This window comes from Carassius gibelio, chromosome A20 (assembly GCF_023724105.1).
Source record: "Carassius gibelio isolate Cgi1373 ecotype wild population from Czech Republic chromosome A20, carGib1.2-hapl.c, whole genome shotgun sequence".
NCBI classification, from domain to species: domain Eukaryota; kingdom Metazoa; phylum Chordata; class Actinopteri; order Cypriniformes; family Cyprinidae; genus Carassius; species Carassius gibelio.
Window position 1 is genome coordinate 1 of NC_068390.1, and position 15915 is coordinate 15915.

At 38.8% G+C, this 15915-nt stretch overlaps 3 protein-coding genes across 5 annotated transcripts; 2 read left to right on the plus strand and 1 right to left on the minus strand.

The window, feature by feature from the left end:
- Positions 1 to 5: 5 nt before the first annotated feature.
- Positions 6 to 3646, plus strand: LOC127938780 (DDB1- and CUL4-associated factor 4-like; the record flags this gene model as incomplete). Its single annotated transcript, XM_052535642.1, has 12 exons — positions 6 to 57; positions 150 to 307; positions 553 to 635; positions 725 to 827; positions 1138 to 1281; positions 1364 to 1413; positions 1817 to 1896; positions 1981 to 2073; positions 2170 to 2267; positions 2804 to 2983; positions 3088 to 3202; positions 3283 to 3646. Coding segments are annotated over 12 exons (1389 nt in total), but the record flags the coding sequence as incomplete, so codon positions are not given.
- A 518-nt stretch (positions 3647 to 4164) lies between these two features.
- On the minus strand, positions 4165 to 10916 carry LOC127938592 (zinc finger FYVE domain-containing protein 1-like). Its single transcript, XM_052535303.1, has 11 exons — positions 10434 to 10916; positions 9674 to 10178; positions 9331 to 9545; positions 9104 to 9210; positions 7703 to 7811; positions 7505 to 7602; positions 7295 to 7412; positions 7039 to 7209; positions 6778 to 6958; positions 6262 to 6378; positions 4165 to 5517 (listed from the first exon to the last, which is right to left on the minus strand). Exons 1-11 carry the CDS (start codon positions 10914 to 10916, stop codon positions 5285 to 5287), a joined length of 2337 nt encoding a protein of 778 aa, XP_052391263.1. The 3' UTR covers positions 4165 to 5284.
- An 828-nt stretch (positions 10917 to 11744) lies between these two features.
- LOC127938593 (phosphatidylinositol N-acetylglucosaminyltransferase subunit H-like) lies at positions 11745 to 14759 on the plus strand. 3 transcript variants are annotated; one of them, XM_052535304.1, is made up of 6 exons: positions 11745 to 11882; positions 12829 to 13185; positions 13277 to 13486; positions 13581 to 13664; positions 13756 to 13843; positions 13933 to 14759. In XM_052535304.1, the coding sequence occupies exons 2-5, from the start codon at positions 13009 to 13011 to the stop codon at positions 13828 to 13830; spliced, it is 546 nt and encodes a 181-aa protein (XP_052391264.1). In that variant the 5' UTR covers positions 11745 to 11882; positions 12829 to 13008; the 3' UTR covers positions 13831 to 13843; positions 13933 to 14759. The 3 variants fall into 3 exon arrangements, with proteins under 3 accessions (XP_052391264.1, XP_052391266.1, XP_052391265.1); XM_052535306.1 differs by having other exon boundaries at positions 13756 to 13837; XM_052535305.1 differs by having other exon boundaries at positions 11747 to 11882; positions 12833 to 13185.
- Positions 14760 to 15915: the final 1156 nt, after the last annotated feature.

Genomic DNA, 15915 nt, shown 5'->3' on the forward strand with positions numbered 1-15915 from the left:
GTTCTGAAAGCACAGCAGGTGATGCAGGTCCGTCCACAGCATCCTCGTCTGCACCAGGTAAACTTTACTGGTTTTTTTTTTCTCGGCTCATCTTTCTGCTATATCAGTCCAAATTAATCCATTTAACCATTAACCGTTATTATTAACAGAGTTGCCAGGTTTCTACTTTGACCCAGAGAAGAACCGCTACTTTCGTTTGTTGCCTGGACACAACAACTGTAACCCTCTGACAAAAGAAGGGCTCCAGAAAAAGGAAGAGGAGAGAAAGAGATCTGCGCTGCTGGCAGAGGATGATGGTCCTAGGAAGGTGAGTTGGGGAAATATTCAATATGTCCCCTAGCTATACATAAATGTAGTACGGATAGTCCACACTGCTTGTATCAAATTTTTGCACAAAATTTCAACTATAAAGTTATTTGAGAGAAATCTATGGATGTTTTTGGGACAAGCATAGCTGCAGTACTTGGATGGATTTTGTCGGTAATAAATCATTATGTTGAGGTGTGCAGGTGTTTTTCTTTCTCATTGTTTCTCATTTCGTTTCATGTTTAGAAAGCTCCCAGGACTGGGCTGAATTCTGCATTGCTGTTACAGAAGAGACATCTGGGTCTGCTGCCTCCTAGCTCCTATTCTAGGTATGACATAAAATAGCATGCGAACACAACCAGGAAAAAAAATTGCATCTCAAAATGAATTCGATTCCAAGGGTGTTCTCATTTTACAGGCTGATCCATGAAGTGAAAGTGAGTGGGATGCACCGTCACCAGCTGGAAGTGCAGAGATCCAACTCCACCAGCCCAAACACCGATAACTTCCATCTCATTGTTGTAAGACTCTCATTTAAGGGAAAAACGTAAAACTTGATTTCTGTGGCAACTCCATTTAAATGTGTTCTCAGTGGAAAAACAGTTATTACATGTTATACATGTTATTCTGAGGACAGACAACTTGAGAACAGTCAAAAAAGAAATGTAGTTTTTTCATGGAAATGGATTGCTCCTGGCAGGTGTTACTGGAAGTTTTGGCCTCCAGTTGTCTGTTCTTTGAAAAACTAGCAGAAGGAGTGATTACGTTTTGGCAGTGATTGTGGTTTCAGTCTTGACTGTGTTTTTCTTTTTTCTGGATGCATCTGATTAGGCAGATTCAGCTTGTGAGCGAGTCTTCACAGTAAATGATGTGTCGCACGGAGGCTGCAAGTATGGCATAATGAATTTCCATGGCTGCAGAAAAGGCTCTCTGTCGGTGGAGATGTGCGATAACCTTTATTTTACTAACCGCAAGGTAATCAGAGAAATTTACAATGAATTCCTTCCAGCAAAAATAAGGTGTTTCGTAGTACTGTGTCCTTTTCATTTTGTTTCAGGTGAACTCTGTATGCTGGGCCTCTGTGACACACACAGACTCGCATGTTCTGTATCCTTCAAACAATTCAGGTTCTAAAAACTACATCTTACAATTATTTTATGCTTATTTTGAACCTGTAGGTCTGTATTGTGGTTTTTACTAAATGAACGCTAATCATAACCTGTTAACACAACATAAATTGTTAACATCACCACATAACCGATGTGGAGGGGGTTAATATCATCGTTATTTGAATACATTTAGTCTTTCTTCATTCAGATTTCCCTTTGTTAATTGTGAAATACTTCTATGAATCTAAGCCAAATAATAACTCTTAGTTTGAATAAAGTGCATAATCATTACAATAGGAGCATACCTGTATATTTACTCTATTAATGACTATTAGTCAATCACTAAAAAGTCACAAACATCTCTAAGCGATGAGCAAGTGTTTCTTGACAAGTCTTTTTAGATTGTGTTTGGTGGGCATTTCTCAGACCCCAGGCTGTGTCAGTTTATTACCTGCTTCTCTCTTCAGCAACTTCAATCCAGGTACAAATCGTTTTCTTTAGGGTCTCCCACATTTTTTAATTTGTTTTCCCTTTATTAAACTGAAAGGACTTTTTGTTCCATCAGATCAACCAGGGATGCTGTGCAGTTTTAAGATCTCCACAGCTTGGTCATGTGCATGGTGCCTCAACCCACAGGCTGATAAAACCTTCAGCACTGGTGAGGTTATGACTCTTTGTTTGTATGTGTTTCTACAATTTGCTGTTGGAATGAAAATTACTTTTTATTTTTATTTATTTATTTTTTTATACCTAGGCCTTTCTCGACAAGTGATTGTGACGGATGCTGTGACCGGACGGAGAGCGACATACCTCGCAGGCAGTGACGTTCTAGCTCAACAGTTTGCCGTGAGGGTGAGAATAGAACAATGCTTTTTTGGGGCCATGGCGCAGTTGTAGTGCATATGCTTGTGGTTTGAATCTAACCTGCATCATGTCTGTCATCTCCTACTCCAATCTCCCTCAGTTTTACTATAATTTGAATGTGCTCATGGTCATTTTCACCTCATTAAAATGTTTTACAGAAAGATTTGATTTGTGTAGTGCTGCATCTATACCACTAAATTTGATAAGTCCAAGTCAACATCTCACAAAAGAAAAGTGCACCTTTTGAAGTGCATAAAAGTCCTAAATATAAAGTTCAAACTAAATCCTGTATTAATAAATATCTGTTCTATACCATGTTTAAACTCTCCAGGATTTTACTAAGTTATAGTAAACAGCAGTTTTTGGTTGATCAAAAAAACAATAGCCAACAGTTATCTAGTTTACAGAATTATTCCTCTTCTTCTTTTTTTTTTCACTTTTAATAATTACATTCTGCAGGGGAAAGCTTTTGTAAATATTAGCTCATGTTTTTTTTTCTTTATGCATTGTTCCTCGTATGTTAGGCTCCCGTGCTGTTCAACGGCTGTCGCTCAGGAGAGATCTTCAGCATTGACCTGCGTCAGCGTGACCGGGGTCGCACTCACGGTTGGAAGACCAACCGCTTCTTCCAGGAGTCGGCCATCACCTCGATCCAACTGCTACAGGACGAGAACTACCTACTCGCTGCTGACATGCTGGGCAAGGTCTGTCTGTGATAAGCAACTAAAATGACCATCATGCTATTAATAACAATTTGGAGCTTTGAATGATCCAACTTTTATTCTCCCTTCATACTGTCACTGAGCAGATAAAGCTGTGGGACATCCGTGTTAAGCGCTCTGTTAAACAGTATGAAGGACACCATAATGAATATGCCTACCTACCCATTCATGTCAATGAGCCAGAAGGATTGCTGCTTGCTGGTACATCTTTTTCATATAAACTCAGTTCAGTTCAGAGCAGTGCAATGCTTGTACCACATCTCATTGTGTGCTGTTTGCAGTGGGTCAGGACTGCTACACCCGGCTCTGGAGCCTCCACGACAGCCGTCTCCTCAGGACCATCCCCTCACCTCACCCTGCTGGGAAAGACTCGATCCCAAATGTGGTGTTTTCCTCCCAGCTGGGTGGTAGAAGAGGACTTCCTGGACTCCTTATGGCTGTTCGTCATGATCTGTACTATTACTCTTATGACAAAGACTATCAGGATGGACTAACACTGGAGGGTCAGTTCTAACAGTTACCATCTAAAAACGAAAATCAAGCTGCTGTGTGGAAAATACATCTGTTGTCCTATTGACCACAATGTTGCCATTTTACCATTTGACTTTAGTTTTTTTTTTTAAATAAATATTCTGGATTAGACTATGATGGATTCAGAATACTTATTGTCTGTTACATCATCAGTAGATGGATCGTTGTAAAAGATAGTCACTTTAAACATACCTTCTTAAATGCAATTTCATGTTTGAAATTTTTCATTTCTTTTGGGGGAAACATTTTAAACCAAATATGTTGGACGTTTTTAAAAAAAATAAAAGGGGGTAAAACCATTCTCCAATGTTCAAAATAAATCCAATCTTTGTTTGTCTGTAACTTTAGTTCAGATCCCAACATGAATTTAATATTTTAACAGTTTTGGTTTGTAAAATCACAACGTTGGACCCCATTGACTGTCATTTTATAGGGAAAAATCTAATCTAATCTAAATATCTTCTTTTATAAACATACAGGTGTGAAACAAAATGATGGTGAGTAGATAATGACCACATTGTTGGTTTTTTTTGGGGGGGGGGGGGGGGGGGCTATTATAATTTATTAGGAAGGTGCACTGTCCCTTTAAGTACAAATATGCATTTACACATTTTTATATTTAAGCCACACTCTTGGAGGTACTCAAGTCTAATTTAATTAGCATACAAGGTGCAAAGAACATAAAATAATATTCATGTTTCTTATGTCTGTGTCAGTCATGTTCGGTCATCCACACATGATGGCTCACTGAGTCTACCATAACCTGATTCTACATAATGAGTGTTCATTTGGCCAAGAAAACAATTTAACTGACAGTGATCGTAACACACACCAGGGGCTAAATAAGAGCAACTATCGTCTGACAACATGAGATTTATGCAGATTGGCATCTCTTTTGACACGTAATTTATACGGTTTCATCATGGCTTTTTGTTAAGAGTCCCTATTCAATTTGATTCGGAAAAAGTGGTACTCATTCATTAAAAAGGTCAGTTTTTAAAAACTTTAAAAAAAAAAAACATCCTGCTCGAATACACATTTAAATGAAATGATCGCCGTCTGATAGTTTAGCGTGATCATGCCAGATCTGTTTCATGATAGAAACAATCTAAAATCTACTCTGGGGTTTCTTGAAGGGTAAAGGAATGCTAAACAATCAATCAATTGTCAATTGACAATCTTGTGATTTAAACAAGTAAAAGCAAATTTTCTTAAAATTGAAAATAGAATAACACAACAAGATGGTAGACAATCATATGTGTGCACCGGTCTATGTATCACGTAGAGGCCATATGTTAGCTGCCTTTACCCACAGGAAGGCCCATTTGGATCTGCAGTCACAGAAATGGAACGGACATCATTCATATTTTGCACCTTTGATCATGTTTAACTTTTTTTTTTCTATCTTGTTTAAACCCATTCTGTAGATTTTCCCCAAAACGTTCATTCCAATTTTCCGTCTGGGCCTGCCCACAGGTAACATACTGCATGGTAGACAAAGGATTTGTCCAGGGTTTGACATGCATGTATTTTCCTGCTGGATTTAACCTTTAAAAGAAGAAATTACGTAGGCCATTACTTGTTAAAGTGTGAACAGCTTATGTAGGAGCATGATGTGAATGAAGTGTTGGAACAAACAATCCTCTCAAACAATCATTCATTGGATTCAGTGCTTCTTCCTTCCCAACTTGTTTTGAAGCACTGAGGTCAAATACGATGGTGTCTTATAATGGTGAGCGATGTTCGGTTCTGCTAGAGCTCTCCAGATTTCTGGCTGCAGGTGATGCACACCCGCACTGGATGGTCCCAACCCCTGGAGGGCACGGCCCGGCGATCAGAGGAGCAATCGTTACATACTCCTTGTCCACATGCACGGCAGTGATGGATTGAGAGACGGGCATTAAACTCACGCTGGCACTGGTGGCAGCAATGGATGTCTTGGTCAGGGACCCAATATGCTGGACGGGCGGCATCTTTTACCAGACCTAGTAAATGCATTTAATCATTTATACATGCTGAGATATTCCTGCACAAGTATGTAACTGTTCTGGAATTGAAATGCTTAATCCTAAAGATCAAAGAAAATTACTTAACCTGTTAACTGTCACTCACATTTTTGAACATAGACTTGAAAGTGCATGATCCAAACCTACATTTTTATAATTCATGACTGAAAACATTTTGTAACACGACTATGATGTACCATTTTCATGGTAATGCAATGTTTGATTTTAAAATGGGTTTCAAAGGATGAATTGTGAGATTTCAAGTTTTCAAGTGATATATAATTTCTGATGATTTCTAAAGTGTAGATTAGTGATAGAAAAAAAAGGCTTTTTTTTTTTTTTTTTTTTCAAAGGTCAGAACTCCTGTTATGTAGGTTTTTGAGGTGCACTCTTGCCATAAATTAATCTATTACTTTTCCTACATAATATTTAACAAAATGAGATTGGTAAAAGATCTATTTAGGAGTCTTAGACCTTTCCAACGATATATATAGTTTGTCATGATTAGATTAGGATTGAACTGTAATATAGTGAAGTAAACGTAGGCGTCCCGTGTACGGGACGCGATGACAGGTAACAGGTTTTAAACAAGCCTAAGGTTTATTATTAGTAAACATTATAACATATTGACACTCAACAGTATTTCCAGTGTGTGTTCACATTAGCATTAACATACTGTCATGTTAACATTTTTATAGGCTCTAAGACGAGTGAAGAACTCACCAAGAGGGATGTCTATAGCAGTGACTACCGCTCCTAAAGTGTTCTGAACAGCTTCTCCCACCTTCCTGGCAATCAGAGTCCCACCTTGCTCCTCTTCCAGTGCTGCATCCAGTAGTTCTGTGTGAGACCAGTTTTGATATTATTCATATTATGGATTCAAATACTGCATGTTTATGTCACAACATGTTGCATCAGGTTCCGACACCAAGTGTGTAGTACTTTCAAAATGATTCAAACATGTGTAAACCATGCATTTTTGTGATTTTTTACATTATTTAGCAAGGCATTATTTAAGATATAAATGATTTGCCTCAATGCACAGCAGATTATAATAAAACAATTACTTTGAGCCTCTTTCTTGATTAGTTTTGAAATTACAATATGTATATACAGTACAATATATACACTACTATGCAAAAGTTTGGTACTGTTATAGCTGCTGAAAATTCCGTTTTGCCATCACATGAGTAATTTAAATTTATTAAAATAAAATGTTGTTAAATTCTTCTGCGATACCTTCTGGAATTCCTCTGTTTTGAAAACAGGCATCACAGACTCGCACAGGTGCCAGGCCCCAACCTCTCTCCGGGACTGGCCGTGTCTTAGAGGAGCAGCCGTCACAGAAACCTTCTCCACAAGCCCGACAGTGGTGCTTTGTATCATTATCTTGGAACTCCTCTCCACAGTTTCTACATCTCTGGAAAACGTTTTAGTGTTTCAGTGGAGACTTCTCATCATTAAAAAGACATGTTCAAATTGCCTAGCATTAAAACTCACAATGATGAGAGAATTAGGCTTCCAGTAAGCTGGGGCAATCTGGTCGGTTAACCAGGCAGTGACGGCTTTAGCAGGCTTGACGCTTAGCTCTGAAACAGACTGAGCCATATAGTTCACTCCATCCAGCAGCCTCTGCGCAGCGTTGTTGTTGTCCTTCAGGAATCCGTCGGACTGAGACGTAAATGTGAAGGTAAACAAAGCTTGTTCTTTTTGCTATATAAATAGTAGAAACATGGGATAAAAAGATTACTCTCACCCCTGGCCAGACATGCTGGATTTCAGTCCGAACCACTGTATCAACAGGGTCCTGGTTCCCATACCAGTACTGCCTACTTCTATAGATCACCGAACAGTTTGGACACTCGATCACATATCTGCAAAGGAAAAAGCACAACTTAGTCCTGTATGTCTAAATGAACTTAACTAAATGCACTTTATACAGCTATAATTCAATAACATGACTCACCCAGACCAGGCGTATATGGCCAAGCCAAACCATGGTGAGTCAGAGGATGCCGTCGTCTTTGGAACCACAATTACCTCTTTTCCACTCTCATAACAAACCTGGAATAGCAGGTTAACACACATAATGTCAGACGTGGACAGTCACAAAGCACGTGTAGCCTATAGGGTCAGGTCACGCGTTGCATTGTTTACGACCTACCTTGCAGGTATAGATGCGATTATCATAGTGCGCTGAATAGCGGCAGCGGTGTTTAGCCTCATGTGCCACACCCTCTCGTAGGTGATTCATGCTGTTTTTACAGCCAGAGCTAAAAAAATAAACAAAAACATGCCACCAAGTATTAGGGTGCATTCACACCTGTATTGTTTGGTTCGACTGAATCGAACTCAAGTTTGTTTACCCCCACCTTGATGTGGATCTATTGGGCAAGTGTGAATATAGCAATCTCACTCTGGTGCGCACCAAACAACCGCTGAAGAGGTGGTCTCGCCCCAACTCCAAACAAACTCTGGTACACTTGAGTTTTTCTTTCCAATGAATGGATGACCATTAGCACATGTGTGGTTTTGTTTACAGTTTCTTGTTGACTTGCAAAAAGGGCAGTGTGAAAGCGAACCACAGCAAACAAAAAAAAGAATTATCTATTTTATTTGGTCCAGACCAATTTCCTGGTGTGAATACACCCTTAGATTCACATTTGTTTAAACATCTAATTCAGAACAGGCTTCAGGAGGGTGTACATGCGAGGAATTTTGCACCTGCATTACAAGAGTCAAAACTAGTATAGTCATATGTCTAATTACTAGTTTAGCCACCTGTGTGGAACCATTCAAAATAACTCCTTTGAACCAGTTCTTTTAGATGTTTCACCCAGACCAGTTCTCAACATTTATGCAAATTACTCAACTGTAAAAAAAAAAAAAAAAAAAAAAGGAAAAGAAAATAACTTTCTTTGTGGGTAAAAATATACAAAATAATTTTACATGCTTAAATGTTACTCTGGGATATATCAGAACCATTTAAAGCAATATCTCTATATTTATTTTTTATTTTTAAACAATCCTTTGAAGCGGATAGGCCTACAAGCAATTTGGACCTGCATAATTTAAATACATAGAAAGCTCTTTGGCTAATTGAATCAACCTTATAAATATATATATTTTTTGTGCTTCATAATCGGCATTAAAATGGCATTAAAAATCTGAATCTTTGAACCACATTTGTAATATGACAATGTTATTTAACAGAAACAATTGGTTAAAAGTTTGGGGTCAGTGATTTTTTTTATTATTAATTACATTTATTCAGCAGCCAAGGATGCATTCAACTGATCAAAAGTGAATGACAGTAATGGCTGCTTAATATTTATCTTTGCCATCACAGGAATAAATTACATTTTGAAATATGGAACAATAATTAAAAAAAAATGTAATCATATTTCACAATATTACAATTTGCACTGTATTTTTGATTGAATGCAGCTTTGGTAAACTTAAGAGACCACTAACCCCAAACTCTCTTCTATATGAGTGTTGCTTTAGAAATCCTAAACCGATTTGAAATCATAAGTGCAGTGATTCCTGAGATGCGAAGACTTACCCACAGCTGAGGCAGATGCTGGAGCAGGTAAAGTATTCATCTGGAAAAAAAGAGTTGCTTGCCAGATGCTCATCAGGAATCTCTCCGCTGAAGCACTCACTCAAAGCCTGGAGAACAAGAGCTTGATCAGCCACACAAACTACAGTACATTTCAACTTCCACATCTTCATGTCATCGATAGGCTAAAAGAATTATTGAGCTTAACAATGACAAAAATAAATAAACACCTGCAAGGCTTTGTAGATGACACCAGCAGAACGTGGAGATCGTGTAGTGTTGTTGTCTAACTGCTGCTCCACGCTGCGCAGCAGACCGCCGAAGTCAGTCGGGGGGTTGTGGGTTCGAGTGCCCCGGTACTGAATAGAGCTGAATGCTTCTGGAAAGAGGCCAAGCTTTCGGAAACGTTCCTGAAGAAGCCGCTCAGCTGATTCTAATGGCTTGTCTACAGGGGTGTGAAAGAGAGGTAGTATGTACTCATTATTTCTTATACCATATCTATTTCAAAGTCATTCCTAACTTGTTGGGTGAGAAGGACAGCAACATGAAAAACACCCAAAACCAAAAACTAACCTGAGCCTAATAACTTGGTGTGGACGGTCTCATGGAAGATTATAACAGCAGGACCCAGAGTTGAAAGGGGCACGTCCAAACCACAGCGTGCAGTTGTGGCTTTCAGCTCCTTCGTGAAATGCTTTAGATACGCATCTGATGCATCTCCAAGAAACTTGAAAAGATCATCATGTAGCCGGTCAGCATGTGTCCGATAGATGACCAGATCGGAGACTGCGAGCACCTTCAGGAGGAGGCGGGTTCGTTGTCCAATGTTAGTTCCTGCCCCCAGAAGTCCCTCTGTGTCAACAACCACCACCTTATGAAGAGGGTCCAGTGCTCCCCACACCCCAACGGTGCAGGATTCCTGGGTTGGAGATGTCTTGAAAACTTCACGACCCAAAAAGAAAGTGTGATTGAGGGTGTGGGATTTGCCTTCTCCAGTGTTGCCGAAAATGGACACCACCTTCAAGAGCTCCTCGGGGCTACAGCCTAACTTCCTCACAAACTCCTCCTCATCCTTGACCTGTTCAGGTTGTGGAAATAAATATAGTTTAAGAATGAGTCTCACCTCACTCAATATCACACGTTTTTCTTCTGTCACATTGTTTTAGTTTTCCTACTTTCTAAAAAAGAGGGTCTAGTGCCAATCAATGAGCTCCATATCAGCACTCGTCCAACGCCACTCAGCCAATCAAATTTGAGAACCAGAATTAAGACTCTATAAAGAGGAGGAAAGCTGTACTGCAGCACAGGAATTGCACAAGCTGAGTTAACTTACCTGCATATCTTCCTTTTCATCCACTAGAAGAAAACTGGTGACTTGATCAAGTTTAGCTTTCAACGCATCCAGCTGTTCATCTCCAGTGCTGCAGTTCTTCTCCACGGGTTTCGGGGGAGAGTAGGCAGTGATGGGGTGCTTTCTTTTACTGACCCCACTGTGAGTCCTTTTTTGACAGTCCAAACACAGGTTGATTTTACATCCCTGACAGCGCACTACTGCTCTCAGCCGACCCCCGTTCGGAACGCCCCCGTCCCCTTTACATGAATCGCAGTAAGGTATGTGGCCAGGTGAGATCCGGGTCCTGTCGTGGTTCCTCAAGCGCTCCTGACGGTGGAGCTCCAGCTCGCAGCGGACGCACTGAACGCTGCCGCATTCGTCGCACTCGAAGGCGGCCTCGTCGGAGCCACCGCAGGCGTAACTCTCCTGACAAACAAGGACGCCGTTCACCCCCTTCCCCATCGACGAGCCCTGACTGTTCATTATACGTCTAAATATAACAGCGAGGTAGCGAACCGAACGGAAGCAACCGAGTTTAAAGTACTACAGTCCCTCTGTAAATACACTGACTATATTCCTCAAAGTTGAAACAACTAAATTACAGCAGAGACCAACAAGACAGATGATATTTAATGCCTCAGATATGATGCCTTTGAGATCCTAAACAAAATAATTTACTTGTTTGCTTTGAATTTCATTGGAATTCAAAATGTGATGTGTCAGATTATGACACTGGCTTAAAATCAAATATTCAATATGAACTATAAATAGATCAGTTGACATCAGTATAGCACTGCCAGTATGTCAGCTTTCTTGTTGATTTTAAACCGATCAAGCGGTCTAAAGTGTCTAAACTTATAAACTACAACCAACAACCACCGACATGCATTTATTGGCACAAGAAACTAGTAAGAAAACAGCTACATTCGGGTGTTGTTATCGCCCTGGGCTTTGTTAACGTACTCGAGCTAGCTGAGCTTAGCATACGTGTTTGTAAAAACACCTTAAATTTCAAAGACTACAAATACTAGGGGGTTAGAAATATCACTAATGCAGCTGAATTAATAATTGTTTAGTATCGTTCAGACTGTCCTTATAGTATGTTAACCCAACAACACCGCTTTGACCGAACAAAACAAGTTGATTTCGAGCCAGAATCACACCGCAGTTTTCATCAAACAAGCTGCTGAATTCCCTGAAACATCGCGCGCGACAACGACCCTTTGTTTAACACAAATTAATAAGCCGGTTGATGTCAAGAGAACTGTTTTTTTCCCCACCAGTTTGTAAAACGATTCCCCTCCCCGGTAGATTCGGGTAAATGTTGTTGCCAGGTCAAATCAGCTGATCGGCTTGTTTTCACTGGAGCGGCTGTCAAAGGTTACCAGCCGCGAAGACCGATGGGAAACCGAGTCCATTCTCCACAGAAGCAGTGGTCGAGTTCGAATGGTGAGTGCATACAAGGGGACAGACTACTAGATAATTCTTCAAATCTTTAAAGTATGTTTAAAAAAAAAAAAAAAAAAGTAGGCTACTTGCAGATGAAATAAAGTTAATGACCAATTGTGAGCCTGGACCACAAAACTCAGATTTATAAATAATCTGAATAAATTAGCTTTCCATTGATGTATGGTTTGTTAGGATCAGACAATATTTGGCTGAGATGCAACTATTTGAAAATCTGGAATCTAAGGGTGCAAAAAATCTATATACGGAGAAAATTGCCTTCAAAGTTGTCCAAATTAATTCTTAGCAATGCATATTACTTATCTCAAAAATAAGATTTGATATATTAACAGTATGAAGTTTACTAAATATCTTAATGGAACTAATGATTTTTGGCATAAAAGAAAAATAGATCATTTTGACCCATACAATGTTTTTTTTTTTTTTTTTTTTTTTTAGTTTGCTATTGCTACAAATTACCCCAGCGATTTAAGACTGGTTTTGTGGTCCAGGATAACAATTGTTTCTTAACACTTAAACCCGAAAAGTGCACTTTGCAATGTCAAATACGTTTTAAGTACATTTAATTATTTTCATGTTTTGTTGTGGTTTAAAGGTACGCTTAAAATGTAGACTGACATATTAAAGCACATGTGAAGCACTTGATTAAATCTAAAATTAAGTGAAAACTTTTAAAGTTTAAACTATTAGTTTATTCACTAATTAGTTACTTTCATTTAATTGTAAATAGTATACAAATTAGTTCAAAATTATATTTTAAATAATATTTCTGTAACGAGAGTACTCTTTTAAAACGTTTTCTAAAGTGTAAAGTACATTGTGTTCATTCACAAAGAATATGCTTTTAAAAAGTCACTTTTATAACTAGTAAGCATAATCATTGTATGGACTATATTGAGACAACGTTTATTTTTTCACAAATAAAAAGCCAGGATCTGAAGGACAGAGATTTTCCACACTCCAGTCCATTAGGTGGCGGAAAAACACGATTCTATTCATGTTCCAACGGCTTACCCCATAAGAAGAAGATAACGCTGTTTGTTGTCAAGTGATTAGCAAAGCAAAGCTATTTATTCCTGAATCATATAATGTTCTGACGGTGATCGACATGGCCGAGGAAGAGTTCACAGACATAAACGGCAACTTGATATCTTTAGACTGCCAAACTCACTCGGCTTTCTGCAGAGAGTTCACAGTCACCTCACCGAAGCTGTCTTTGCGTAAGGTGATGGTCTACACCTGCTTCATATGGTTATTTGCTTATGCTGTATTTTTCTTCACTGAGGTAAGAACATTTTATATTGCAAGAATATTAATTCCTAAGCTTTCTAATACGACAGTGAAATTCTTATAGTAATAATGTCTTTCATTTCTAGAACACGGCTGTCCTGTCGAGTGCCATTATCCTCACTTTGGTTGGGATGATGATTCATATTCACTTCGTGAAGGTGGACCATGAGACCCTTCTCATAATCGGTTCCCTCGGTGTCCAGCTGTCTTCATCTTATGCATCTGGGCGAGAAAGCACGATCTTCATTGAGATGAGCAAACTGAAAGACATCGTCATCAACGAGGCAGTTTATATGGTAAACATGCCGTTTTCTCCAGTGACTCTTGTGCATGATGGACATTTTGATCTAGAAATAGTCCAAAATAATCACCCTTTTGTTTCCGCCTCAGCACAGCATTATATACTATCTGTGCATTCTGATCAAGGACCCAGCTGATCCTGAAACAGTGGCCAGTGTTGTCCCTCTTTTCCAGGTAAGAAGCAGCTGTTGTTTTTGTGCAAAAGCAAAATGAAGAATCTTTGGCAGGTCAGTCTGTAAATGAACATTTTGCATTCTTCCGCCAGAGTTCAAAGCCTCGGCTGAATTGTTTGGTTCAAGTGTACAGGAGCTGTCAAGAGATTTTGGCACAGACCAGTTGAGACCGTGGTAATGGTTCGTTCGCTTCATACTTTACATGTTGTACATAAATGAAATTTCTGTGTCTATAAATGTTTTATGGCTCTATTTCTTTTACTTTACAGAGTCTTTCTTCGAAACCGGATAAAACCCCAGAATGAACCAGAAGTGAATTGTTGGTCATTGTCATCTACACTACATTTTTCTGTTACATGTAACGGTTTGTTAGATTTTGCATCCACAAACTTAATGGCTACAGTTCACCTCATTTAATACAATTTTTATGATCAGACATTTCATATGTTAGTGCTTCCCACTAAATATGGGAAGTCGTGGCCTAATGGTTAGAGGGTTGGACTCCCAATCGAAGGGTTGTGAGTTCTAGTCTCGGGCCGGATGGAATTGTGGGTGGGGGAATGCATGAACAGCTCTCTCTCCACCTTCAATACCACGACTTAGGTGCCCTTGAGCAAGGCATTGAACCCCCAACTGCTCCCCGGGCGCCGCAGCATAAATGGCTGCCCACTGCTCCGGGTGTGTGCTCACAGTGTGTGTGTGTGTGTTCACTGCTCTGTGTGTGTGCATTTCGGATGGGTTAAATGCAGAGCACAAATTCTGAGTATGGGTCACCATACTTGGCTGAATGTCACTTCACATTTCTTCACATTTTTTTTATTTATTTTTTTTCATTTACTCCTAATTTTGATATTTAACCTTTTGGTAGTAAGTGTTTGAACTGTTTTCTATATTAATATTGCAATGAATGTAGCTGGTTTTTCCTTCTGATTCTGATCTTAGTTAGCCACTAGGGGGACATGTGTGCCAAATTTTGAGATCTGGAGCAATGATTTTAGTGATCTACTATTTTAATAGTTTAACCATATGACATTTTAATTAAAAAAAAAATTCCTATTAAAAAATAAAGCTGTTTTAATTAAATACTTAAAAAAAATCTCTGTATTTTATGTATGGCAAATCAGTGTATTCAGCTTTTAAAGCAGATTTTACTTGGCCACCATTGTTTTGGGTCACTGGAGGGATTATGCTAATGCATCTCATTTACTTTTTGGTGGGTCAGCATTTAACTGTTCCCGCTTTTGTCAGGTTGTCTTGTTACCCAAAGCAGTTTATGTCTGAGGTTAAGCATACGGTCTCCACTCATTGTAAGTTTATCTGAGCTCTAATTCACAGCACCACAAAGCTTCTGAGTTACTTTGGTGATTTAAAAACTAAGTAGTTGAATTAATAATTATGTTATCAATGTCTAGATTACATTTACATTTTAGAAATAAGTGGAACTGTCTGTACCAAGTAAATGCTTTCTAGAGGTCAGACAACAGAAGGCAAATGAAGCTTTCTTGCAATATCAGGTTCGTAGTATTTCTGGTGCGCAGCTGTTGTGAACATCCACCAGACTATAGCTCTTACTGTGGTTTTGTGGAACACAAAACCTTTAGTTGATGTCTTTCTTTACTTGGGATTCTCCTAACGTTTTCCATGCCACATTTGTATTTAAATATTCGAGTTCCTTATAAGAACTAATTACCAGTTGTTGCATAGACATGTGCTAAAGTTGTCATTCAAGTTTACCTGTTTGGGAAAAGGACCAGGAAACCACCCATGTTTATTTGCTCATGCGGTTTTGTGTTTATACATGGTGCAGCTTTACCTTCACTTTTAAAAGAAAATATCAGCTACGGTTAACAACCCAAAATTTAATTAATCTGGGTTCAGTAAAAGCTCATCTTAAATGACCGCAAATCTGTCACTACGTTTATTACCAAAGGACATTAGTTGCAAATAGGGCCAATTCGTTAATTTTAAAATACAAATTTTTTTAAATAGTATAGCTAGAAGATTCAACTATATTTTTGTTAACATGATTTAAGTTTCAGAAGCGATACATTACGGACCTTTTTTTGTGTGTTTTCATATATTTGAAAGTGTAATTTATTAATTTGATGACAAAAGCGTAGTTTTCAGCAGCTATTATTCCAGTTGTTAGCATCATTATGATCCTTTAGAAATTATGCTAATCTGCTGCTCATTCCTCATTATTATCAATGCTGAAAACAGTTTCGTGGAGACTGATACTGATATTTTTATGG

Bases quoted from the DNA above. Each gene is read 5' to 3' on its own strand.
- LOC127938592 (XM_052535303.1), bottom strand. From the start codon at position 10,916: ATGAACAGTCAGGGCTCGTCGATGGGGAAGGGGGTGAACGGCGTCCTT. The intron at 9,546-9,673 runs GTTAGTTTTTGG...ACACCCCTGTAG, and splicing joins CACCAAGTTATTAGGCTCAG to ACAAGCCATTAGAATCAGCT. The intron at 6,959-7,038 runs GTGAGTTTTAAT...AACGTTTTCCAG, and splicing joins AGCCTAATTCTCTCATCATT to AGATGTAGAAACTGTGGAGA.
- LOC127938593 (XM_052535304.1), top strand. From the start codon at position 13,009: ATGGCCGAGGAAGAGTTCACAGACATAAACGGCAACTTGATATCTTTA. The intron at 13,487-13,580 runs GTAAACATGCCG...TTTCCGCCTCAG, and splicing joins TCAACGAGGCAGTTTATATG to CACAGCATTATATACTATCT. The intron at 13,665-13,755 runs GTAAGAAGCAGC...TTCTTCCGCCAG, and splicing joins GTGTTGTCCCTCTTTTCCAG to AGTTCAAAGCCTCGGCTGAA.